At 41.4% G+C, this 27894-nt stretch overlaps 1 protein-coding gene across 2 annotated transcripts in view; it reads left to right on the top strand.

The window, feature by feature from the left end:
• Positions 1-27232, top strand: part of EGFLAM (EGF like, fibronectin type III and laminin G domains) — an 83483-nt gene extending 56251 nt beyond the window's left edge. Inside the window, exons 13-24 of one of the 2 annotated variants that reach the window (XM_065662810.1) lie at positions 1170-1359; positions 4423-4548; positions 5300-5543; positions 10039-10150; positions 11654-11770; positions 14992-15172; positions 17427-17450; positions 20640-20718; positions 21603-21746; positions 24398-24481; positions 25564-25667; positions 26138-27232. In XM_065662810.1, coding sequence (XP_065518882.1) covers positions 1170-1359; positions 4423-4548; positions 5300-5543; positions 10039-10150; positions 11654-11770; positions 14992-15172; positions 17427-17450; positions 20640-20718; positions 21603-21746; positions 24398-24481; positions 25564-25667; positions 26138-26292 — 1560 coding nt within the window. In that variant the 3' untranslated portion in view covers positions 26293-27232. The remainder of the gene's footprint in view (positions 1-1169; positions 1360-4422; positions 4549-5299; positions 5544-10038; positions 10151-11653; positions 11771-14991; positions 15173-17426; positions 17451-20639; positions 20719-21602; positions 21747-24397; positions 24482-25563; positions 25668-26137) is intronic. The other variant, XM_065662811.1, reaches the window with a different exon arrangement.
• The last annotated feature ends 662 nt before the right edge of the window (positions 27233-27894 follow it).

Raw genomic sequence — 27894 nt, 5'->3', positions numbered from 1 at the left:
GTGCCTACAAGAGAAGGGGAGTTTGACAGACCCAGGCAGGCAGAAACACCGAAGATGATGGAAGATGGCAAGTAGAAGGCAGACTGGAGAGCTGTTTGCCCACAGCCCTGACATGCCCACTATGAAATCATGTGGACATCTGAACTCTCTTTAGCTACAAGCTCCACCTGGATTATTTTTTCCTGCTGAAATTGAGATCCATTTGATATGTTTCTGCAGTGTACTGTTCAGTGAACACCTGTAGACTTTATTTAGCTTGGCAAAATATAGGCTATAAAATTTATTGTTATAAATGCTATGGAGGCAGGATTAGAGTGAGAAATACAGAAAGATTTTAGGTCATTGATGTTAGAAGGAGACATTGGTAAAAACTGGCCATGAGTAAATGTGGGAATCTTGAGTGTTTTCTTCTAAAGGACAGTGAGGTTTTGGAACAACCTTTGAGTAGAAGGCAAAAGACATGTATTCTGATCAATTAATAGATGGAATAATGACTCCATTGCCCACGATAGCATGGAGTTTGACTCAGCTGTCAAAAAATTCTGTTAGGTTTTTATTGTTGCTGTTGTTCCTTTCTGTGCACTATAGCAGTGCTAGTAAACTTCTGCATATACATTTCTATAAACAGGTCAACACACACACACACACACAAAAGATGGAGGGTAAGTTTAGTGGTCATAAAGTGAGCAGAAGCCTACTGAAATTGTAATTTTATTGACTTTTGCTTGACAGGTTTTACTGTTGGTTTTTTTTTGTAATTTCATTATTATTCAATGCTAGGCACTTGCTGGGTTTTGTCCAAAAGGCAGTATCACATTAGTCTATGTCCTGCAGCGCTTACAGCTTAAAAGACAAATGATTTTGTCAAAAGTAAAGGATAAAATTGCAGCAAAAGAAAGATCATAATCCCTCCTCAGAGGGATTTTTAAAGTTTTTATCCTGGTTTTAATAGTCCAGTTATTATGATGGATGTGGGTGCAAAAAGTAAAATTTAAAATGGTAGACTGATTGAGGAGTGACTAATGGAATAGAACTAACAGTGAACAATGTACATCCCCCCAGCACGATTCTTTGTGGAGAAAAAAATATTGATTATACCTAGTGTGGCTTAATTAATTATCCTGTCTCATGTCTTTTCTGCATCGTGTCATGCTCTGTTTTCTTTTCAGGGCCAGTACACTAAAATTACGTTCCAGACTCCTTTCTATGTTGGTGGTGCCCCCAGCGTGTACTGGCTGGTCAGAGCCACAGGCACCAACCGTGGGTTCCAGGGTTGCGTTCAGTCACTCAGCATCAATGGAAAGATAATTGATATGAGACCCTGGCCATTAGGGAAAGCTCTCAGCGGTGCTGATGTCGGTAAGTATAATTATGTGGGGTCTTCAATCAGCAATAAAACAAGGGTTGCTTTTTCACCTGTTGAAGTTGAGCAACGGTCTAGGCTTGAGAGATGGAAGGTGCAGTCTTTTTTTTTTGGCATGGTATTTCTCTGTGCCTTTGTGCGCTGGTTTTGATGAGTCTGTAGTAGCAGGGTTTATCACCCTATGCAAGTAAACATCACTGTTTAGTATACTGAAATCCCTTATGGACACCATTATCCCAAACAATAAATAGTAAAACCTGTTCTCACAGACAAACAGGAAACTCCATTGCTGATAGAATTAAGTCTGCATGAGTGTTTCTGCCAGCATCTCTCAGGATGCCACTTCATGCTTCTGATTGACACAGTAATGTCATCAGAAATCAATAGTATACATGGTGTTTGTATTTAAAACACTGTGGACCCAACAAAATGTGTTTTCCCTAAAGACATCATTGCACTTGTCCAAAGCAAACAGTGATCTTTCAGACCCACAGGAGTTCTATGGCCATTACAGAGGGCTTTACCCATTAAACCTCTTCACTGCTGAGGTAAATAGGCTTTCCTTTTGACTATTCATTGTTTTTTAATTTCCAGAGTCACAGTATGTTTTAAAAATAGCATGGAATAAATTCTTTCAACAGCTTTATGGAGTGGTATTATAATACTATCTTCCCTTCACAGATTAAAAGATGGACAACTAGTTGTGTCTTATTTATTAATCTTTATTTCATGCATGTAATGGGCACTTGAAAAACAAGACAGGCGAACAAAATCCTGTTTTAATGACCTCCCAGTGTAAACAGTTTAAGAGTAAGAGTAAACCCAAGTCATAAAGGCAGGAAATAAATCCTGTATCACTGAACTTTCCATGCTATGCTACAGCCACAAAGTCAGCTTTCTTCTCTTATAGAGCTGTGCATTTGGCATTCCAAAGGAAGTGATTAACGAGAAACTTCCTAGCAATTGCTCTGTATTCTCTAGATACCATGGCCAAATTTATGTGCAATGTAGGGGGAGAACAGAGTAGCCCACGAAACAGGTGATGAAATGAATAAGACTTTGGAAGCAATTTCACGATAGGGTGAGAATCTATGGAATTTAGATAGATAGATAAATGAAAGCCCTGCTGAAGTTCTCTGAGCCCTAATCTCTATTGCCTTTTGGGTTGCAGCTAGCTTCATTCTCATCCATGAATGCTCCACATACTATTGCGTTAGCAATCAACTTCAATGAAAATAAATGCTGAATTCTGTCATGTGTGACTTGAAACTGAGTGATAGAGCCTTACCGTCATTACGTGACTAAACACACTTGTATGAAACTCTGCTAGGGGAGATTTCCAAAAAATATGCTGCATAAGTTAAGCTTAAAATACATAAATCGCAAGTGAACTCTGCTAGTGTTTAGGGATGTTTTTTGCTAGCCAGCATGCTTTATCTTTCTATTGGCACAGTGTATAAATGAGGGGTACTGTGATACATTGACCACAGAACTGAGGGTGGGGAGGAGAGTTGTCCATCCTGCCCCTGTGCCATCTCTGCTGGCTACAGCAGAAGTCCCACAAGACTGTAAGCTAAGAGGCTGATTGGGAAAGCAGCACTCGTGGTTTGGAGCAGGCACAGCAGGACCCTGGACTTCCACTGCAGGTTCCTTCCTTTCTTCCTTATCTGCCACTGCAGCCAACCAGATGCAGCCATCAGACCTGTGTTTTGCATTTTTTGGTGTAGTCACATTTGCTGGCCCAAAGGCTGTGAGAACTGAGACATGGTGAGAGCAGCCTGTCCTTAAACCAAGGACTGCTCCAGTTTAAGCTGTCCCTCCAACCAGTGAGCTTGTAACTTGTCAATTTAATATTATCCTCTTAGTCCTTTTCTATTTTTCAAAGACTGTCTAACTTTGATGTGTTTGAACATACTGCCAGCACTGATGCAGTAAAGATGAGTGTTGTCTTGGTTTTCTGTTTGTGTCTTAAACTAGTACATCTAGATCCTTATTTACCCACATGTCTTGGCTCTGTTTCCTCATCTATAAAATAGAGCTAGTGCTATGTATTTCTGTCAGTGTTGTGATAGCTTTTGGGTGTGAAGGATCTCAGAGACTAAATACCAACCCTGCTCCAGTCACCATGTCTGTTACTATGCAGCCCAGAAGGGGAAAAGATGGCCCAACAAGCATTGCGAACACCCCTGCTCCCATGGCTGTGTGTGGGGCAGCCACTTGAAGGGGTAATTGTCTGCTTCCACATAGAAGGAGAATTTATTCCCTTCTGCAGTACTTGTATATTTTGCTTATGCTCCTTGGGTTAGCCCTGGGGCCCTGTGTTATGACTGCTGTACTCAGACCTTGCCTCTCTACAATGAAAAATGGGCCTGAAAGGAGATTTGTAGACGTGCAGTACAAGACAAGTCAGTGCTGTCAGGGAGCTGTACCAGATGACCTCAGAGTTAAATGAGTAAGCTATTTGTTCTACACCAATTTCAGCGTAATTCCAGCAAGAAGAAATCATCTCCTTATTGTTTTAGGTGATGTGCCAGAATAGTAGAAATGCTTCTTAAAAAGCTCATACATTGATGCTATGGATCACTTTTAGTGCAGACAAGACAGCTGACAAACTTATTTTAAGTGATAAGATTAGATGATGATGATTAACACCCTCCAAGCTTTCCATGGCAGGAATTTACAGTGAATAAATAAGTGTTGAAGTCAACTGAAATTAAAAAAGTTGCAGTGCTTGTAAGCAATGGAGACAGATTTCTATTTTATGAGAAAATAAAGATTGAAACAAAAACAGAAAAAAAAGTTGAGGGTATAATTGAAAGCTAGAACTGTTGTTGTTTGTTGGTAGGGGCTAATTTTTTGCTGTAAGGTCTCTTGCTGGTCTGCTACTAAAAAAGTGGTAAAAATCAAGTTACCTTGTCGAAGTTGCGCACCTTCTGACAAACTGGGAAAAAATTTAAACAGGAGAGCAAATCGTATTGGTTAGTAGCAATGATCAACAGCCAAATAAATCTTCCTTGACAAGCTTTCCTGATAAATCAATGTTCTGGCTTTGTGTTTAGGTGAGTGTAGCAGTGGCATCTGTGATGAGGCGTCCTGCATCAACAGTGGTACCTGTACTGCAAGCAAAGCAGATTCATACATTTGCCTTTGCCCTCTTGGATTTAAAGGTCATCATTGTGAAGAAGGTGAGAAATGCTGGGCTGCTTATATTTCTTTGGACATGTTATTTAGTGTTCAATATGTTTTCCGCATAGTCATATCCAAGGAGGTCTTAAGCTATTACAGTAACAGAAAAGAGTATTTTTTACTTCATCTTTTCAAAATCACATAGTGAACACCTCTCCTTCTCCTTTCACTTTGGGGCTACATCCAGCCTGTACGTAATCAGTGATTCTCAAAAATCTGCTTATTTAAACTAACTGTAATTGAGCATCTCATGCTACTTTTCAGGAGTTAAAATAATGTGCCATTCCACAGCTGCACATTAAACCTAAAAAAATCCCCACTTTTCTTCTAAAACCAGTGTCAGTTTTATATTCTGAAATGTGCACGACCCAATATCAATTTTCTGTTGAAATCAGAGATACAAAGAGTCAAATGCATACAGCATTATTTTCTGTGCTGCAGAAATTTTTATACCACCACCCACGGTGTGCATGCTTGCTATTTTGAAAAAGAATATGGTGAATCACTAAAGAAAAGGAACGCAAAACTTTGTAATACCAGGACATTCCTGGAAAAGGAAGGGATTAAGAATAGAAGCAGTGTTGGCTAGGATAAAAAAATGTATTTTTAATTTGGAAGATGAAATTTTTTGGTTGTTTTTCTTAACGTTAGCTCTAAGTTACCTAACAAAGGGAGCCGACACTGGTTGGCAGGAGTCAATTCCTTACCTATGAGCCTCAAGTGACCTGCTTGTGTATTCTGGATTTCCAGCACTCACCTTGGCCATACCTCAGTTCAACGAGTCCTTAAGGTCATTTGCTAGTACACCTTGGCCCTTGGAACCACAGAATTACCTTTCCTTCATGGAGTTTGAGATGACGTTTCGTCCAGATTTAGAGACTGGTGTCCTTTTGTACAGCTACGACACAGACAGCAAGGACTTCCTCTCCATTAACATGGTGGCTGGTTATGTGGAGTTCAGGTTCGACTGTGGCTCAGGAACAGCTATTATCAGGTAAACAGCATTGCTTGTGTTTCCATTCCAGCAGTGCCACAGTGCTGACCCAGGGAAGGAGTGGACTGGAAATAGTAGTAGCCTATTCTGAGGTGTGGGAGCCCATCAGTCAGTCCCTAGTGGCTACTTCTAAGGAAGCAAAGAAGCACTAGAGCAGTATTCAAGGGGACAGGATTTTCTTCCTACACAAGTCTGTGTTTCCAGACTTTATTATCTGAGTTACCATGTCATGTCACCATCTTATGTAGTAGCATTTATGGTTTAACTACAGATTTTACTTTTGTTTCTGTACAATATTACAGAAATGCCCTTCTTGCCTCCATGGCATTGTACTATAGCTAATTAGGGGGTCTATAAATATCTTGTACATATACTTTCTAGCCACGATTGTGCAATATTGGCACTTCTGTAAGCATCCTCCTCCCTGGTCTCCAGTTCCAGGTAGTAAGTAACAGGCTGGAGGTGTCACAAGTAGATACAACTGCAGGTCCCCTTTCTCCTCATAGTGCTGGTTTTGGGGGGAACCTGAGGCTAATATCCAATTTACATAACTTAAGCAGTCTAAAAGATAAATATATCTTTTAAACAAGTTACTCAGGCTCCCAGACAAAGACAGAGCTTCTGAGAATGATTCATTGCATCCTAAAATTAATGTCTAGGACAGGAGTAATGAAATGCCTCAAAAAGGGCTGCTCTCCCTCTGTGTAACAGAGTGCCCTGTCTCTGGGCAGCTCTTCCCTGGGCTTTTCTGAAAAGGCAGGGGGCAAAACAGAGGCACTTAGTACCTTGGATGTGGTCCAAGAGGCTGCCTGTTTGACCAAATTGACCTGATATTTAGAAATAATCTATATAAAGCTTATGCAAAATGTGTACAATGCATACAAGTCCTGCATACTGTATGTTTCCTGTGGATGGACATCAGTGGTTTTGGCTATACCCCAATTAGAGAAAATGTACTGATTTTCCGCTGATTGAGGACTCAAGCGAACAAACCCTTTCAGATGACAGAGCGAAAGAAGAAATTTCAAGGGAGCAAATGCAAAATGATGCACAACTCTATCAGTGCACAGCTGTCACAATACAATTAGTGTTGCCAGACAGAGAAAGATCCTGAAGTCATCATGGGCAGTTCTGCGAAAGCAACTGCAAGCTGCATGGAGATAAATACAGAAATCTTAAGTACAATGCAGAGAATTATTAGGAATGATGTAAGGAACAATGTCTTTTGCAAAAATCTACAATATCACCTGTCCTGAAAATTTGTTACCATTCTGATCACTTCATTTCAGACAAAATGAGCAAAATTAAAAAAGAAGAACAATCTTGATATCCAGGGGAGGGAAAGAAACAACTTCAACAATTCAGCAGGACCCTTCAACCTGGAAAAGAAAGAGTTTGGTGGAAGTATGATAAAGATTTTTGAATTGTGAATGACATGAAGATAAATAAGTAATTCTGTATTTTTTTCAATATGGAAGTATTAGAAGGAGCCCAGTGGAACTACAAACCGAAAATATTAAACAAAGAAAATAAGACTTTTTTTAATATGGTACATGAATAAGTTGTGGAAGCTAATTGTCACAGCAAGTTACAGATGCCAGAACTATAAATAGGTTGGGAAAAAAAAGACAAATCTGAAGAAAGCTCCATTGAGGGAGATCAAACACAATGGTACGGATGCAGCCTCGGACTCAGGAAATTGCTAAATGACAAGTTGCCAGAAGCTGGGAGAATATATCAAGGGAAGAATCACTCTGTACTTGCCCTGTTGTTTTCTCTTGTTGGAAAGCAGCAGAAATAGCTAATGTCAAAGACCTTTGCCCCAACCCAAAATGGCCCTTTCTTACAACAGACTTCAATCTTTATCTGATTACAGCTGTCTAATTCCTATTACTAGCAACCATAAGACATTAAAGCAGACATAATTTTTCCCTCCCCAAGAATATTGTACTGCTTCAAAACACCTTGGACTAAAGTTTAACCAAGATGTAGGTGTGTAAAACATGGCAAGAGCCACAAGCATATGGCTGAGAGTGGAAACTGCTGCTTTCCACTGGAAATCAGAAGAGGAAGCAGGATGGCAGCTAGCACTGGCGGTGTTCAAGGCCAGGCTGGATGAAGCCTTGTGTTGGATGATTTAGTGAGAGGTGTCCCTGTCCATGGCAGGGGGGTTGGAACTAGATGATCTTGAGGTCCTTTCCAACCCTAACTATACTATGATTCTATGATTCTATGTGCATTGGAGTGAAAGAGTGTTGAGAGATAGCTGGGTAATGGAGCAACTCACAAGAACAGCAGGCTTCGTTGAAAGTTGGTGGGATGTCCTGTTCAGCTCTTTTTTCTAGGTAATGTGTGCAACCCACACACTGTCATCAGCTCTCTCAGTTTTTAAATAAGATAAATAGGTTCCCTGGTTTTTGTGCCTGCTTAGTCAGTAACCATTTGAACTTCATCATACCCCTTCACGCCTTTCCTTTGTCCTAAGTGGGTATACAACACTGACCATCCTGACTACCTCTTCCATAGGACCAGGCAGTTAAATATTATAATATAATCAGAACACACTTATAATGTCTTTATAATTAAGCTTAAGGCAAGCTCATTTATGTATGTCAGCAGCAGCAGCAGGAAAGCTGATGGTGGTGAAACTTGGTTCTTGTCTGAAGTGCCCTGGGGTGGAAGCAGCACAGCAGGATGGAAGCAGCACAGTGTGTGCAGGGAATGCGAGAAGGAGCCAGGATGCCAAGCGCATGCAGAAGCAGAACCTGAGCTGTTTACCAAGATGTCTCAGTGGAGAATTTATTGTCCCCTGTATTTTCCTTGGCCAGGCATTCATGGGATCTTCATCATTTGGTGAATTTTTTAAGGTTTGGTTTACATGAGGAAAAATAATCCTTAACCCAACAACCAGAAGAGTTCAAAGGTCTGCAGAAAGTGTTACCAAACTCATGCTGGTTTCAAAATGCTTGTGAATTCAAGAAATAGCTTGCAACTCTGAAGTGATGGCTCTGCAAGGCTTAATCATCCCTAATCATAATTAAACCTAGCAGAGTAAGAGGGTTAGTGTGATGATGACCTAATCAGCAGAAAAGATAAAATGTATGTATTGCTACTTATTCAGTAACCAAACCTATCTTGTTCCTTTATATGTATGTATTGACTTCTTCAGGGTGACTAAATTCTATTACCTATTGATTTATCCAAAGTAGTTAAACCATAAATGCTACTAGATAAGATAAAGACAAATGAATGGCACTGTTTGATAATATACTCTCATTGAAGTTTTCTGCACCAAGTGGCAAAGTAATACTGCCTGTGTTGTTCAGATAGATAAAAATAGGCTTTAAGAAAATTTGGAGGAGCAAAACTGATACAACAAAAAGATTTGAAAGGTCATATTGATTGTTCATAAAAAAGAAGAAATTCTTATTTTCACATTTTCAAAATTATATATTTTTAATCAGCATATGAATCAGTATTGACTCACCATTTCAAATCACAATTATTTTATTTTGAAATGTATCTTTTTTTTTAATTTCTAGATGTAAGTAGCCTGAAAATACAAAGCATTATTTCACCCCAAACAATTTTGTATTTTTTTCATTGAAAGCTAAGAAGTCTTCATTATCCAGAACTGTGTTCTAGATAACATGGTTTCTGGCTTTTGCAGCTTAACCAGTGAGTCAAAAACAAGTTTTCATTGATCCTGGAGGAAAGGCTGCAAGATAAAACTTAGATTTAGAAAGCTTTAGCCAGTGTAGTAAAATGACAGTTCTGTAGAACTTGTAAAGGGGAATATGGTTTTGCCATTTATACAGGCTGCAATTCATTGTTAGCTATGAACGAAGATTGTAAGAACAGTTTTAAAATGCTTCCATTGACCCTGGTGAGTACTTCGCACAACTGGGGGTTATTGTTCCTCATCAGGATCTCATCGCGTCATTAGGAACATATATTAGTAACTTCCCCTTAATGCTCAGCAGCGAGGCTGTGTGTCTTTGTATAGATGTCACTGTAACAGGCTGCATAAATAGAATTGATAAGGCAACACAAAGTAGTTCTATTTTAAAAGAGGATGAAGAATGTGGGACTAGACTGACCATTAAGTGGGAAGCTTTAGATCCAGGCTTATGTCATTGTGAAATGAGGATGTACAGCTGAGACAAAAATTTGTTGTTATGCATTGTAAATGACTGAACAGAAAAATTAGCTCATATAGATGAAATACATGCTGATTATAGAAGTGTTTCATTTATTAATAAAAGTAGAGCACTTGTTATTGCTGTAGGAACATAGTCTTATTTTCCTTTGCTGATGAGGCTCAGAAATCATTTTATTTCCTTACAAGGAAAGAAATACAGTGATTTATTTTTATTTTTATTCAGAAAATCATCCCAAAAGACTCGACTTTCTAACATCACAAGATCTGAAAACAACATAAAGGCAAAACTGTTTAATACATAAAGGCAGAATTGTTTTCTTCTTCTCAAAACAGGAGTGAAGAACCTGTAGGTCTGGGTCAGTGGCATGAGTTGAGAGTGTCTCGCACAGCAAAGAATGGTATCCTACAAGTGGACAAACAAAAGCCAGTGGAAGGGATGGCAGAGGTGAGCATATGGCATGCCTTGGCATGAATATGGTTGTTAAACTATAAAGTGATTGCACGGTAAACTACACAAGCTCAAAAGCGTTAGGGTATCATTTTAAGCCCAAAGTTGGAAATTTGCACACATGGTTTTCCCTTTGAGGATAGGGATCCTTGTAAAGGCAGCTGAAATCACAACCTTACCTGCTATTGCATGTAAGTGGATTCACATTTTTTGCATTACATACATGTGTTCATACAAGAATATGTTCATACATATTCTTGTGGTTGTTTTCTTGGTACTACCTGGTTGTGGCTAAGTGTGCTGAATAATGTGTGCGCCATGAAATACATCACCTGGAGAAGGAAGGATAATATTGAAAATTATGTTCACATTGTCCTCTTTTTACCTGTCTCTGAATATTGTGCTGGAAAGGTAAGCCAAAAGAGAACTGTTTCTTTGTCTTCTTAAAAAGAAATTGCATTTTATTCTTTTCTCACTGAAAGGTCTTAGTGAATCCAGTGTATAATATGGTGAAATTTTCCTGTACTGAGAAAGGTATTCACTCTAAGCACCCAGATGCATACACAGAGGTGCTTTTTCATCCCAAGAACCTGAGGCTAGCGCAGCTTAGAAAATGCCTTTTATTCTTTTCTACTGGAAAGTGTGGCCAGAGAACAGGACTCCAGATCTTGTTAGGAGAAGAATCTAAAGGTTTTTCTGCAGATTGGAAAACTATTTATAGCTTAAACTTTTCTTGGAAAAAAGTGAATAAATTGAAATTCTGCCTGTCTGTCAAGAAACAGATTGAGTTCAAAACATTCAAGCAGAGCAGACAAGAGTTCTTTAGATAGATGGGTCAAGAGGAAGACTCCATTTCTTTCTCTAAGTGCTGCAGTGCAGCTGCAGAAGGAGGGTGGCTGGGAGCTGCCAACGAAGAAACCACAGGAGCTTCTGCAGGGCTGGAATTACATGACTATCCTGTCCTTTGCTGTTAAATATCTTTCAGTTCACTCCAGGACCTAGCCTAGTCTGTTCAGGTATCTTGAGCAACAGCTTCTGTTAACTAAGCAAACTCAGTGTTTCTTTCTTTTAACCCCAAAATTTGCTGTGGATTATCTTTTCAGATATTGGAAACATTAAATAAGTCTCTGTTGCATGGACTTTGCTCTAATTTTAACTTTATGAACCTCATTCTGATTCTAGATTTACATTAATGTACCTCAAGTCATTGCAAAGAGAGCTGGGTGTGCAGTCAGAAAGCACCATGAGTCTGTCACTTTTGTTTCTTCTGTCACTATTCCGACTTCGAAATACTTGAGATTTTTTCAGTTCTTGATTAGGTTAGAATACAGTCAGTAGAGAGTATCCTACAGAGGCTTTCTTGAGAAAATTGTACAAAGAATGCAATCAAAAGAAGTAAAGAGACATTAAATAAGCCATATCATTTCATGTAGGCTAATCTGAAAATATAAGTGTTGTTCCAGCTATTCTAATAAAATGCTATTCTTTTGTTTCTTGAAGGGGGCTTTCACACAGATTAAGTGCAGCTCTGAAATATATATTGGTGGAGTCCCTAGTTACGATGCTGTGAAGAAGAACTCTGGGATCATCAGACCCTTCAGTGGGAGCATACAGAAGGTGAGCACCCAGAAAAACACACTGGAGGCATTTATTTCCATCTCATCCAGTGCACACTTTAGATGGAAACTTGCCCTTATACCACTAGCAATATTCAAAATAATTCAAGATTTCACCTCAGGAGCCCATCACAAACTGCTTAAACACATATTTCTCAGTGAAAAGTCATCCTGACTTTAATAGGCAATAAGTATTACCACTGCCAGTCTCCCTGTTAATTTCCATACTGTACTAGTAAGTGAGAAGTCATATGGGATCGAGTTCAGAATGATGCACAAAGCTATGTCAAGATTAGAGTCTTCAGAGTGCCCTGTAGCGTCATACATAAATAAATGAACAGAAGAAATGCTCGAAGACTTTAATGTATGCTCACTGAGGCAGCTAAATATCTGAAGTAACCAATACAGTAACAAGCAAAAAGGAATCACAGAATGATTTGGGTTGGAAGTGACCTTAAAGTTCATCCAGTTCCAACCCCCTGCCATAGGCAGGGACACCTTCCAGTAGACCAGATTGCTCCAACCTGGCGTTGAACACTGCCAGGGATGGGGCATCCACAACTTCTCTGGGCAACCTGTGCCAGTGCCTCACCACCCTCTCAGAAAAGAACTTCTGCTTAATGCCTAATCTCAGTCTCCTGTCAGTTTAAAGCCATTCCCCCTTGTGCCATCCTTACATGTCCCTGTCAAAGCCCCTCTCCAGATTTCTAGTAGGTCCCTTTAGGTACTGGACGCTGACATAAGGTCTCCCTGGAGTCTTCTTTTCTCCAGGCTGAGCAACTCCAACTTTCTCAACTTGTCTTCACAGCAAAGGTGCTCCAGCCCTCTGGGCATCTCTGTGGCTCTCCTTTGGACTTGCTTGCGCAGGCCTATGTCCTTCTTATGTTGGTGCCCTCAAAGCTGGATGAAGTCCTGTAAGTGGGGTCTCACCTGAGCAGAGCAGAGGGGGAGAATCACCTCCCTTGACCGTGCATGACCAAGGTCATGCTCCTTTTGATGCAGCCCAGGATACAGTTGGTTTCTGGTCTGTGGGCACACACTGAAGCCAGCTCATGTTAAGCTGCTCATCAGTCAACATCCTCAAGTCCTTCTCCTCAGGGCTGTTCTCAATCCATTCTCTGCTCAGCTTGTATTTGTGCTTGGGATTGCCCTGACCCAGGTGCAGGACCTTGCACTTGGCCTTGTTGAACTTCATAAGGTTTTCAAATTGAAGTGAATCCCAATCCATCTAGCCTATTCTTATACCCCACAGCAGCTGCACACCTCACCGCCTTTCTCTCTAACAATGTTACTTTTTCACTGTTGGCAGACATTAGGGATGATATATGGTGGCATCAGCTGTGCCTGCATGCAGTTCTCGTCCAGAGAATGAATCTGTAAAATCATAATAAGTCCTAATAAGTAATCAGAAGAGAGTTCAAACTGAACTGCCTTTTACACTCCTTAGGCATACTTAAAATTATTCAGATAAAGCTGAATTATTGTCACTGAATTGTCAGAGGTTTAAATGAGTGAATTATTGCATCAGATTTATTCAACAAATAAAAAACTTTAGTAATGCATCTTACAACAACTGATCAAGGGCAAAAAGGTAATTGCAGTTCAGTGCAAACGGTTTCATCACTTGATCAAACATTTTTCATCTTTGTCAGCTGTCCAGCAAAGAACATGAAGCTCAAGAAAACTGGGGAACTCTGTAATAGTGATGGGAACAGGTCAGTCACACAAACATAATTGGAAAAGTGGGCTTGACTAAATACAGTGCATTTTGAAGAGTGAGATAGTGTAGGAGCAGTTAACATAGGTCACACTTACAAGGTGAGGGGTTGTACCGTAGACTACAGAGGCATTCTTAAGTATTGGGAAATTCTGAATGCGAACCCTTAGTTCTGTGATATAGTTAGGAAGGTGGGTTTGCCTTCTCAAAGGTCTGAATGAATGGGATATCGAGAAAGAGTATTGCCTGCCTTTGTGCAGTGGGAGACTCTTATTTGACTGTTGTGTTTATTCATGGCAGGATTTTGAAGAACTGTATGGAAATAGAGGTACAAACACCACCAACTACTTGAAAACATGCCTTGTACAGAAATATCTAAGATGTCAATCTCTTTAGTTTACTAAAAGAAAAAGGCTAAGAAATGACTTTATTGTGGTCTACTAGTTCTTAATGAGATTTCCTTAAGTACCTGTCTCTGAAATGATGCAGAAAAAGGCACAATGAGAGACAATAGCTGGAAGCTGAAGACAAGTTTAAGCCAAGAAATGAGACATTTTTTAGGAATGGGGGCTTGTTAACCTTTCAAACAATATAGCCAGAATTTACAAAGAAGCTGAAAAGGTAGTGAAGTCTTCACTGATCTATCTTTTCAGCAGGACTGGATGTCTTTCTGTTGTTGGAGTTGTTTAGTGCAGTTTCAAACAGAGTATATACGTGATCCAACCCCTCCTCCTAGTAGGATCCTTTAAGATGTGTCATCTGAGTTACGCAGGAACTAGAGTAACTATTGCCATTCTCACTTCCGGCCTTAAAATCTATTTGTTCGTGAAAATGAACTTCTTATTTTGATGTAGCCAAGATCAGAAGCATATGCACATGTAACCTCTCTGCCAAGATACCAGCTGAGATCATACAAATGTCAGTTTATACTGCAGAACATACATTGCTGGCACATTGGAAAAATCCCAACATTTAACAATTATCTTCAGTTTATATACAAATGGTTTTGTGAAATCATTAATTATGTTTTAATCCATCTTAACTTTGGCTTCTTTCATATCTTTCAAGCAAGATATGATACTAGAAAGCCATAGAAAATGTGAAAAACAAGCTGTTCTGCTTAGCATTTCTGTTGTCAACACTTGTCTCCTGGGGGTTTCCTGATCTCAGAAATGCTTTTCCTCAGCGTGCTTATATGATTTTACTGTCCTACCACACACAGTTTCATCCCATATGGGGGTTGCCTTTGTCTTTGTTGTCACAAAACACAAAAGATATTAATCTCCATTGGGCCTGGGTGAACAACAGAATGAGTTGGACATCTGTGACTTGAAAAACACACATTACTAGAAATAGGGTTTTCACTAAGTTTTGAAGGTGAACTCTGAAGTGTTCTGGAGAACTGTTCTAACAAGCAGTACAATACTGAGAATTCAGAAGTTTTTAGTGTGTGTTTTCCTTTTTTTATTTTCTTCATAATTTTTTTTTTTTTTTTTAATGAATAGATTATCTTGAATGACCGGACAATTGATGTGAAACAGGATTTCACCTTTGGAATCAACCTAGCAAATGCTGTCCACCCATGTGTGAGCTCACCATGTGCAAATGGAGGCACTTGCGTCCCCAAGAAGGACAGCTATGAATGTGACTGTCCCCTGGGCTTCGATGGTCAACACTGCCAAAAAGGTAACAAAGACGGTGTTTCAATCCAGAGATCGGAGCTGATCGTAAAAATAAGAGAGATTTAGCACCTACAACTGCTGTTTCACACATCCCTCGAAATAGAAAACTTGGAGGCCAGAGCTTCCTTTGCATCCATGCACATTCCATGTACCCAGAGAAGAATTCATTTTGTTATTTAGGAACGTGGTAACTGTTATCCAAGCACAGAGCTATGAGCCGTAGATAGCAGCCTGGTATCTGGTTGCTCATGGTAGCCAATACTGAACACTTCATATACATCCCTAATTATGCAGTCCGGTACAAAGGGGGAATTCTGGCCAGTGTTCTCAAGCCAGTGATTGTATTACATCCTGAAGCATGAGCATCGATAAGCCTTGTAATTTTATCCTCCCTAGGGCTCACAAATGATGCTGTTCCCATATACAGAAAGGTCTAGTTCTTTTTTTAGATACTGACTACTATGATGGTAATTTCACCTTCTGCACATACCCTACCTTGATGGAGACCACCAAGGAGGAAAACCTGCTCAGATGCACATTATTCTTCTTTCATCAGTCACTATAGTAGTTCAAACTTCCAATTCAGGGAAGTGTTCAGATTCCGTGCGTTAAAAAAAAATGTGCTTTGGGTTATTCCACTAGATGGAGATGTTTCCCTTCTGTCAGGCTTGATCTTGTAAAATTCCTGAGGGAAGGTTTTATAATGTAATAGCAAACTCTGTTCAAAAGAGCTAAGTGACATTATTGTCTTCACCCACTCCTTCATTTCTCACAGGCACAAACTTCAGAGTTTAAAGTAGTGGTTTTGGTTAAATTTTGATGAATAGATTGGCCTTTCCTTCAGAAATTAAAGTATCTTAGAACAAAAACATTTTATTAAAATACAATGCAAGATATCCCTTCACTTACGTTACTGTGGTCTAACTAATAGCTGGAACAATGTCATTTATCCTGGCTTCTCTGTGGGGAGGAGGAAGGATTGTGGTTTCGGCTTTCTAGGTATGTACAGGGCGCTAAGCTCCTGCATTCAAGATGGTATCTGCAGCATTATGGGGTCTCCAGGGGAGTCAGGGAGAGCGAACGGTTTGCAGCTTGGGTATGTGACTGCCTGCATGTTTGATGAGCTCCTGTGCACTGCTTCTGACAGCTCCTCTGTTTCTGACCTGTGCTACGCACTGAGAGCAGTGTGCTGAGCTGCCAGTGCTGCTGCTCAGGCTCTCCTCCCTGTTGTACCCCAAATGGGTGTTCAGGCTTCTAGAGGCAGTCTGAACTGCCTTGTGCCTTTGGATCCTGGGTGTTGCTTCCTATGTGAATCCAACTTTTATTGACTTTTAAGTGTATCCAAAAGCACAAGTCACCTGTCTTATGTTCCCGCTCCTTGTGGCTGCTGTTCAGGTGCCTCTCAACACCCCTCCACTTGTGCAGCCTCAGCTGCCACTGAAAATCCAGGTTTTTGCTGATGGATATGCAGGGAGCATGGGGGCTGCTCCTGAACCTCAGAACACAACAGCCTTGATGAATCTGGAGCAGATTTCTCAGGATTCTTACCTCTTTCTCTTCAGTAGCATAGCTAAGACAGGATGCATGTGTATGTCCGCTTCTGTTTCTATTTCAGAAGAGGGCTTTTGGTTAGTGCACTTGGCTGGTGTGTGAGAGGCTGGTGGGCTGCTATAACTCCACATCCTGAAAAGAAAATAAGTGTTTCTGAGGGATTGCACCTAATTCTCCAAAATTATACATGCCACTTATAAAACTCAATTAAAATGATGCTGGTATGAAGTATATGAAATACTGATTCATATTGTAGTGTATTGTTAGCTGAGGATTCAATAGAATATTCACGTGTATTACTATGGTTTATATTTTCTATCCAAAATATGGGGAGTGTTCAAGGTATTTTTATATTTAATTGTAAGATCGAGTAGCACAGCAAACTGCTAAACTTCTGCTTTCCTCTGGATAGAATTGATCCCTGGGTAAACCAAGGTGAATCACTGGGATTTGAAAACTAGGACTAGCAGAGGAGTTTGATGCTGGTCCTACCTGTGTGCACCTTTGTGTATATTGAGCAGGCAGATATAAATACTTGAGGCAAAACATGCTACCTTCATAAGTGGTTATAGTTGCTTATCCAAATGGGAAGTGAGGATCACATATTTGCAGAAAAGTGGGGATGAAATTGGACAAAGAGACATTTTTATGCTATAGAAAAATAAAATGACAATGTTCTTGTTTTGTTTTGTGCTGACTCACTGCAGAGTGTGGAAGTTACTGCCTAAACAGTAAGTACTGCAAATGATGTGAAAACTGCTCTGTCATTGCGTGTCTGTGTCTGCTCTACCAAGCTGGAGCTGAATTTCTATGAAGTCTGGCAAGCTTCTGTCAATAAAATAAAATATATTCTGGTGTTATATAGTACATCCTTAAATCTCATTCTGATGAAATTTTAAACTGCATCCAGAGCATCTGCAAAGTAGTGGCTGTAGAGCTCGTGCCTGTATTGGCAAAGCAGCAGAGCCAGGCTGCTTCAGGCTGCCCTGCAGATCAGAGCTGACTCCTACTTGTCATTAGAATTTTGGTGCCTCTCTGCTGAATTGCAATGAACAGGGTGAAGGTGTTTGTTTAGTCCTAGGTCTCCTTACTGGCCCTGTTCCAGCAAAGATTCTGCATGCATCAAGGGTGCTGCTAAAATTTACTTGGGTTTTCTAGCATCAAATTCAGTGCAGCAAGTGACAAGCATAGAGAAGAGCAAGCAGAGATAAAATGTACATCAAGCTCCACAGTGGAAATCAGAGTGCTAGAGGCAGCACAAGGGCAGTTGCATGGCACAGGCACCTTTCCCTGCTGAAGGCAGGAGAAGTAGGGCTCTAGTGCCAGTGTGGGATCTGATGGATGAAGAAGGGCTCCTTTCACTCTCTGCTGTCATCCACCATGGTCAGAAACTGTCCATTGCCAAAAGTGTCAGACCTGGCGAAGAATGTGTGGCCAAGTGTAACATGTCTTTTGCAATCTTCCAACAATGCTGGCAGGCTGCAGGCTGTGGACCGCCTGTGGTGATTTCTTTAGACACATTAGGCAGCTTTCCTGATTTCACTGCAGATGAAAACAGGCATTTGTCACTATCTAAAATTCCCTGTCTTGGCACTTAGAACTAAATTGCATATTGCTGTTTTTTGGCTGCCAGACTACACCAATTGTTGCATATCTGTGTTACAGTGAGCTCTTAAAGCCTGGCCAGCCTCTGCATTGCACAAAGAAAGCCAGCATCTATACCCTGAAAAGCTTGAAATTTATATAGATGGGATTAGCTGTGGATTGAAGGGATTAGTTCTCAGGAAGAAAACAGGATGAAGACAGCTATTTTAAGGAATTTATAAAACTGGCTTATATTAATGCAGCAGTCAGTCATGGAAGATCAGGAGCAAATTATAGGATGTTCATGTGAAAGAAAATCTGTTCAGGCCAGTGCTCATAGCCTACTGAAAGCTCTGTAACAAGGATATTCAGTGGTTTATATTACACATCTGAGTTATTTTGCCAAAGTCTTCTGCATGGCAGCAGTACAGCAGCTCCAGGACTGGTTGCAATGCATGCTGCCATACCAGGAGCTGTACATACACCACAGCTGTACCAAGCTCAGAGCTCACTGATGTCCAAGGAAGCATTTGGCATTTGAAGCATCTCGAATGCCTTGCAGCCTCTGTCACACAGCATTTAATGTAGTCTCAGTTGCTTTTGTGCAAAGTGTTCGACACTGTCCCACACAACAGCCTTGTCTCTAAATTGGAGAGACATCAATTTGATGGATGGACCACTCGGTGGATAAAGGACTGGCTGGACGGCCGCACGCAAAGAGTTGTGATTAATGGCTCAATGTCCAACTTGAGACCAGTAACAAGCAGTGTCCCTCAGGGATCGGTGTTGAGACTGGTCTTGCTCAACATCTTTGTTGGTGACATGGACAGTGGGATTGAGTGCGCCCTCAGCAAGTTTGCTGATGACACCAAGCTGTGTGGTCCAGTTGATATGCTGGAGGGAAGGGATGGCATCCAGAGGGACCTTGACACGCTTGTGAGGTGGGCTGATGCCAGCCTTAATGAAGTTTAACCCTGCCAAGTGCAAGGTCCTACACCTGAGTAGGAGCAATCCCAGGCACAGCTACAGGTTGGGCAGAGAAGAGATTCAGAGCAGCCTTGCAGAGAAGGACTTGGGGGTGCTGGTCGGTGAGAAAATGAACATAAGAAAGCTTCAGCGTGCGCTTGCAGCCCAGAAAGCCAACCGTATCCTGGGCTGCATCAAAAGGAGTGTGACCAGCAGGTTTAAGGAGGTGATCCTGCCCCTCTACTCTGCTCTTGTGAGACCTCACCTGGAGTATTGTGTGCAGTTCTGGTGTCCTCAACATAAAAAGGACATGGAACTGCTGGAACAAGTCCAGAGAAGGGCCACGAGAATGATCAGGGGACTGGAGCACCTCCCATACAAAGACAGGCTGAGAAAGTTGGGGCTGTTCAGGCTGGAGAAGAGAAGGCTGCGTGGAGACCTCATAGCAGCCTTCCAGTATCTGAAGGGGGCCTATAAGGATGCTGGGGAGGGACTCTTAGGGACTGTAGTGATAGGACAAGGGGCAACCGGTTAAAACTTAAGGGAGGTTCAGGTTAGATACAAGGAGGAAGTTCTTTCCTGTGAGGGTGGTGAGGCACTGGAATAGGCTGCCCAGGGAAGCTGTGATTGCTCCATCCCTGGCAGTGTTCAAGGCCAGGTTGGACGAAGTCGTGGGTGGGATGGTTTAGTGTGAGGCGTCCCTGCCCATGGCAGGGGGGTTGGAACTAGGTGATCTTAAGGTCTTTTCCGACCCTAACTGTTCTATGATTCTATGAAAGTGATTAGGGACACCCTCTATGCCTTCTTAAGAGACAGTCTCCTCCCAGTCTGTGCCCCAGGGTGCGTCCAGCAGCCATGATGTGCAAAGTCACATACACAAAAGGAGAAAATGGGTAGCTCACAGATTGCCTGTGCTGCCTCCTAGATATGATGCTCCATGTAACCAGGGGGGAGTTTCTTAGACTAAGAACAACGGGTAGTTCATGCATAAGCTTTGGCAGGAGGGTGCTTGAGCAACACATTGAATTGAGGAATGTAGAAACAGGGATAAAATAAAATTATCAGTTTCCCCCCATATTTCTTATTTTCCTGCGCTAACAGTTATGGTGGAGCAATACATTAGGCCCATGATATGAAGGCTCCAAGTAGCTGTCAGCAGCTTCAACAACCTCAACTACTCCCCCAGCATTTAGGAACAAACTGGTGGTGCCTTTTTGCAAACCAGGGGAAGTTCAGCTCAGTTCTGTGTTACTGGCAGGTACCTACCAGTATGGGAATGTATCAATAAAACAATCTTGTCTCTGTTTTTTGACTTCCATTTCCATGTCAGCTATCTGATACTCATCTCTGACTTTTTATTTACTTTTCAGCCATTACAGAAGCAATTGAAATCCCGCAATTTATTGGTCGCAGTTACCTTACATACGATAATCCAGATATCCTGAAAAGGTAATGTATATACCGGTAACATAAATATTCTCTTTGTTAACCATTATAATGCTAGGAGCCTCATGTGGGAGGGTGTTGTATAATTATGTGTTTTAAGCTGTAATTGCCATATTTCTAAATTTCAGGAAAAATACACATTTTCCATGCATATGTTTATGCCTCTGATATCATATCTGAGTGTATGTTGCAACCTGTAAAGACATGGCATGCACAGTGTATGTCTGACATGGAGAAGGACTGGTATGAGCTTTCTGAGAGCAAAGAGCAGACATTCAGAGCCTGTATCTGTAAAGAGATTAAGGATTTTAACTCCTGCTTTAGACTGAAATTTAAGTACCTACATCTCCTTTTGGCTGCTCTGTACCTTAGAAGATGCCTAACTTCCAGCAAATTTGGGATTGTTTCAAGAAATTCCTCCATCTGTCTGTATTTCGGCTATTGGCTGGAGAAGGCTTCATAGATGTCCTCACCTGTAGCTTGATAAATTTTACTTACCAGGACTTCCTGATTTGCCCTCCTTAAGCTTCTTCAACTGGCTTTTGAGGGCACCAATCTACTGAATATTCTCAAAATTTGCTTGTTGGATTGAATTTCTTACTAGGCTTGGGAGAAAAAGGATTTTCTCGTATTTGTGTCTTACTTGTGTGGATTAACAAAGTATCTATTGTGTTTGGGCTTTTGGAGGGACAAGTTCAACTCTCGCACTCTAAAATGTTGGAAATGGGCATGTGAACCAGCATCCGTCACACATCAGCACGTAGGCAAGTTGCAAGACAGTAACCCTCAAGACCACTGAAGAAGAAATATATCTTTTATGATTTTTTTGAAAGAAGACAATTCCATTTCAACATTTTACTATTATTTCTTTCTTCTACATTAAACAGGGTATCAGGATCAAGAACAAATGTGTTCATGAGGTTTAAAACCACAATGAAGGATGGTCTTTTGATGTGGAGGGGAGACAGTCCCATGCGACCTAACAGTGATTTCATTTCCCTAGGCCTTCAAGATGGAGCATTAATATTTAGGTAGATTTTTTCTCCTTATTTGCTTTACACACAATGCACTAAGGGCTCAAAGGAATTGCCACAAGATATCTACTTATCTTTTGGTACAGTGTGAGACAATTGTATCCTCAAGGTTCTGTTCAGTGATGGGTCTCATTATTATCTGGGGAAGGATGTGAGTTGAAGAGGTAATGTGCTGCAAGCTTGGCAACGTTCCTGCTCCATCCATCCCCTTTTCCCTCCCAATTTTTAAAACATCCATTTCTTAAAGTGATTTTCTAAAAGTCGCCTTATGAGTATACGAGTATCACCAGTAACTCCCCCCCATGCCTCTTGAAGCTCTTGTCATCTCAGTTAAGCAGATCAGGTATACAGTTTACAGAGAGAGCAGGGGTCAGTGAAAAACCATGCTGACGTCCATGATCACTGTAGGCTCACTCTGCACCAGAGAATGCACATGGGAGCAGGGCTCCCACCTTCTCAGACCCCCAGATATCCAAACCCGTGACACAAACCCAGCCATCACCAGGCTTTGTTATTGTCACCATCTACAGAACCTCTATATTATTTGTTCCTTAAACAAGGAACAAATAATACTACTGTCTGAAAGATGAAACTGGGGAGTGTTGAGAAATTTGGGGCCAAGCTTTTATTCTCTGTCCAGAATCACTTTCTCCCTTGCAGAAACCTAGGCAGACTGCAACTTTTTGCGTGGTGCTTTTCTGGGACTCCTGCCTTTTGAAAGCCCTGTCTTTCCTCATGATCCCCTTTTAGGCTGTGTAAGACAGATATTGAAATAACAAACTAAAAATGCCATCATTATTATGGATTGTTGTGAGACATTGTTGATTGTATGACAAAGATTTTGTTAATCATTTAAGCTAATTTGAAGCTGTCTTTTACATGACTTACCTCGTTGTTTTTTGGTACCATGGACCATGCAGACAGGTCACACCTTTCTGTTTAAATTAATTTTTAAAAGATTTTCTGTGGTTAGCTTTGCAAAAACTCTTTAAGTTTCCTCATTGTTTTATAAACAAGGAACTGATTTTGCAGAAATGGTGCATTTTTTTAAATGTCTTTGAGAACGCATTCAACATATGTAAGTGGCCACTCCATTGTGTCTTTTTTCTAGGCACAGTGCATTTGTATTAGGGTTATTGCTATCCCCCAGAGATGAAGATACACAGAAGTTTTAGACTAAAACAGCTGAATTTTATTGAAATATCTGTACCCTCCATACACATTTAGGCAGTGAAAAATTAAGATCCCAGATTAAAACTCTCATAAACTATCACTGCATACTGAAAGGAAGCACCGAAGAAGATGCTGAAAGGACAAATACAGAAAAAAAGTAATCATCTCATTTCAGAAAGAGTGATCTTCATGCTACCTTTCCACCTTTTGAGAGGTGAGGTGAGGAGAATATCACTGCTTTGAATTGGTCAGAAGTATTCTCCTGCAGGCCAAAATCATATGTCTGTATTCTGGTACAGTTTGAAATTCAAAACATACCTTTTCTTTCCCTTTTTCTATGGCCTAGCAGAGTAGGTTCTCTGTACACTCTAACCGCTCCTGTAAATCCTTCCTGTTGTTCCCTGCGTCTGTATAAGGTTATATCACTATTGTAGGGGATTCCCTTCCGTTAGGGATATTAATCTAATTTTTGTTACCAAAGGTCTAACATTTAGATACAATCCTGAACACCCAAACATTCTGTAACTCTCGATCTACATTGGTATCTGCATCCTGGGTAAAAGGAGATGCTTGCTTGAGACTCATGTAACTGTCTGGAGAGGAGTCAAGTTTAGGACCATTTTGTTCATGATCTAACATGCTGTTCTCAAGTACCTAACCCTGGCCAGGAACTTAATTCCAGGCTCAACCTTGTTTGAAGAGACGATGATGTTTGCTTTAATCTCTCTAGTTTGGTACTGGCTGAAGGCCAGGAGTGGCTGGCTCAGACTAATTGACCCTGCTTATTTAGGCAGCTGAGCACCCAAAAGCTCACTGTGCTGTAGCATCTACTTCCCCTTCATGAAATTTGGCCCAAATTTCTGGGACCCAGACATTAAGATGCCTAAGAGTAAACATGATGGGGACATTACATTTGCTGAGTAATTTTAGTACCAGCAAACCCAAAGAAATAATCTGAGCTGCAACTTCGTGATTATCCCTGAGTTTGGTTATTAGACTTCATCTTTTCTAATATCACAAGTCTCAACCTTGCTTATAATTCACATGATTTGTAGATCCATTATAGGTTGTCTGCTTATTTGCTCTTATAATAGTTTATTTATTAACCATGTTTGCAACCTCCCACTACTTTCTCAAATTAGGCCAAAGGTTTGCAGGTCACTGACTTTCATAACCCCTTGGTCCGGGGAGGAACTGCCACTCAGAGGCCCCCTTCTTGCTCCCATGGGATGGTAGTACCCTCTCTGATTTGGACAGGAGTGAGTTTTGCCTGTTGCTCCATGGCTGGCTCTGCAAAATGAGTGTATTGCTGCTGGGCTTCCAAAGGGCTCTGCTATTGCCCTCAGGGTCTAAGCCACGAGGGGAGCTTGGGGGGCTGAGCAAGTGGGGCACAGAGTAAGGAGATCCGAACAACCTGGCAGCAGCTGCTGTTTACATGGGAGGCAGTAAAATTTACAATTTCTCTTTAATTGTAGCTATAATTTGGGCAGTGGCATTGCCTCCATCATGGTGAATGGCTCTTTCAGCGATGGCCGGTGGCACAGAGTCAAAGCTGTTCGGTAAGTGGCCGTGCTTCACGGGAGGTGTTTTAGAGCTGCCCTGCCATTAAAGGTGCTGGCTAGCATGTTTGGATGCTGATAGGGTGTGAATCACTGCAGCTCCACACTCTCACATCTCTTAGGAGTTGAACTGTTAGCAACTTGGCTGTTGCAGGACGATGCACACAAAGATTATTGTATTAAAGATGACAGTGCCAACTTGGCACAGCTCAAGGCAGGCTGCCAAAGTCACACAGGGCTACTCTGAGGCTGTGACAGACATTCTATTAAACCCATGCCATTTGGGTTAAGACTATTTTTCTTTAATGTCTGCATTTTGAAATTCCCCAGTGAGTATTTTGCGGGCTGGCATAAGCAATGGAGCATGGACAGTGTATGCCTACTTTTTCTATTTGGAGGAGGTGCAGACATCTTGCAGTGTATATATAACTCATATTTATAGCTCATTACCTCATGGGACGCAAGTATGCCCAGCAGGAAAAGCATGCACCCCTCGCTTCATGAGATATTGTGTCCCTGAAAATCACAGGGTGACATTAGCACAGTTTGTTACCAAATTCAGTTAGAATAGAAGCTCATCAAGTGGTTTTTCTTTCAATGTGGTTATTGACCATATATAAAATAGAAGTGGCCTAAAAGCTCTACTAAGAAACAAAACTGTTTATAACTATGTTTTGCCTTAGCTTGTCTAATGTCTATTTCTTCCCTTCCGTTGAAGCTTCTGCTGATTACTTTTTATATTAAATCTGATTTTTAACATGTCAGAACCGGTCCATCCTCCTCTTTTACCCACGAGTGCAATTTACTTCTTTCCCAGTTTTTTTCTCCTCCTCAGATGTGTCACACACACTGCAGATTTCTGACATCTCAGTCCCTGGAAAAAATAAAGCACCCTGAAGGGTCTGGGTTGCTTTAGCACACTGCTGTCTGTGGGTCTCCACAACATCAGTCCCAAGCCTTTGCCATGAACCCTGCCAAGCACTGAGTCAGCCTGGTCTCCTGGCAAGGAGGAGATGCTGCTGCTCCTCCTGCCTGGTTACAGGCTGGATATGTGAGAGTGGTTTGTTTTGTTTTTGTTTCAGGGATGGACAATCTGGCAAAGTAACTGTGGATGATTATGGTGCCAGGACTGGTAAATCCCCTGGAAAGATGAGGCAGTTAAACATCAACGGAGATCTCTACGTAGGTGAGTGCTCACCCTTCACATTCAGGATTCAGCTGCAAGGCAGGGCATTCCAGCTCCGCCCATCTCAGGGTGAAGGCTTCACGTGGCAGCCTTGGGTCCTGCACAGCCTGGGTGGGATGGGGGGGACTGGTATGAGAAAAGACCAGCATCATGGGGTGCTGTGGTACGCCCAGCAGGTACATAGGCAAACAGCAAGTGGCAGGTGCAAACCCTACACCTCAGTGGGAACCTGAGCACAAGCTTATTCAGCTCTGGGTTAAAGTTTTAAAATTATTATCTCCTGCTTATCTCCTCTGTACTTTCAAATGCTTAAAAGCTGTATTAAAAAAAAACCACGAAGAAACCTGTAAGTTAAGATTCACCTCTGAGGTGCTTTAGGAAGGCTAATGGTGTTTCTGGGTGTGCAGGCTGCTAAGCAGGAGCAGACACCCTTGCTGGTGAAGAGTTTCTCATCACTGCCTTTTCCCCAGGTGGCATGAAGGAAATAGCCCTGCACACGAACAGACAGTACATGCGGGGCCTGGTGGGCTGCATTTCCCACCTCACTCTTTCAACTGACTATCACATCTCGCTGGTGGAGGATGCTGCCAATGGGAAGAACATCAACACGTGTGGGACCAAGTGACAAGAGAGGAATCCTGATGCTGAGGACCTGTCGTGTTCTTGTGTGTGTGGCTGAGCATGAGCTGGCTGCCTCAGCCCTCTGCAGCCAGCCCATGTTCACCATCTGGGAAGGTGACAAAGCCAAAGGGAACCTCCCCTAACCCCTCAAAAAAAGAACATTTTTCCCTCTTCTTTCCTGTCCTGTCCTTTCCTGACCAAACCAAATCGGGTATTTTGTGTATGAACCGTCCCCTTTTCCCAGTAAGTGTTTAGCTAGTGCGTTAGTGCAAACAGCAAAAAGAAATGTGTGATGTTGCAAGTAGCTCAATGACTGTTGTGGTCCTTAGGTTATCTTTTGTAATGCCCGAGAAGGCTGTCTTGAAACACCTGCATTCCTCCCACCTTTCAATGCTACAGTGACTGCTGTTCAACAAATACACCATCAGGCAGTGTATCTATGCATTCAGATATATGTTGTGGAACAGCAGTCCTCCTGACCACTCTCTGATTTAGCTAAATTATGTTTCGTCCTGTGTAAATAACAGCTACAGTGACTGGTTTCAAAATACTGTTGTTTGTTCACGAGGAAAGCTCTGAAAGTCTAATTTTTTATTGCAATCAACAAAATCAATGAACCGATTTTGTAGAAGTAATTTTATACTTGTATATTTTTTATAGCAGCAGCAGCAGACCTGCCTACATGGTATAACTTTTAACACTTAGGTGTACTATTAGCTCTTTGCACACTTTCCTAAAAATAGCAAAGTCACCTGTGGTTTAAATTTGCTATACAGGACGCATAGTGTCTGTATTATACAGTTCTGATGGGGATATTTGTGCGTTATGACCAGTTTTAAATCTCACTCATTTTGTTTTGTAAATTTTGACAGTTTAAGATTGTACATTATGAAGCTTTCCTGGCTTAAACAGATTAAAATATTAGAAAAAGAAAAAAAAAAAGATGAGCAAATGCTTGCTACTGTGTATTATAAATCAGTTTGGTTTTTTTTTTTTCTGAAAATGGGAAAAGGGATGTGCGAGAGACCTTGGTGGGTCACAGTCCTCTTAAAATAATATGTTTTCTAGGCACTGGACCAACACTTATGCAACCTTGATTGCCAAGCGGTAATTTAAGCAGGCAAACAGAGTGCTGTCGAGACACTAAGGAAATGGTCCAGAATTTCATAGTTTGGAGATTTTTCTTCCTTAGCTCTTTGTTCCAAGAGGATTAGTGAGCCATCAGGGGGAGAAGAGAGACCCGCTGTGTACCATGGCTAACCACACGCCAGAAGCATGAGGAGCACAGACCTCCTTGATGGTGCAGGCTCATCTGAATGCTGCGGAGTTAAAAGCAACCGTTTGAGGAGGAGATCAGGAGGTTTCTGATCCATTTTACTTTGTCCAGGGTGCTCCTGGCTTCGTGGAAGCTAAAACATGTCCTATCTTCACATGACTGTGAGCAGCTGCAGGCTCGAGTGGGAAAAATAATAGCTCATACTAGATAATGGCACATGCAAATAACTACCAAGAAGACCTGAAGTCCTGTCCTGCATACTGAAAGGGATGCCCTGATCACAGGTGAAAGATCTGGTGCTCTTTGTAGACATAGCAGCTGTGGTCAAAG

The sequence above is a fragment of the Lathamus discolor genome, chromosome Z (genome assembly GCF_037157495.1).
Source record: "Lathamus discolor isolate bLatDis1 chromosome Z, bLatDis1.hap1, whole genome shotgun sequence".
Lineage (NCBI taxonomy): Eukaryota > Metazoa > Chordata > Aves > Psittaciformes > Psittacidae > Lathamus > Lathamus discolor.
Note: the sequence above shows the minus strand (reverse complement) of the source record. Positions and strands in the feature narration are given on the sequence as shown.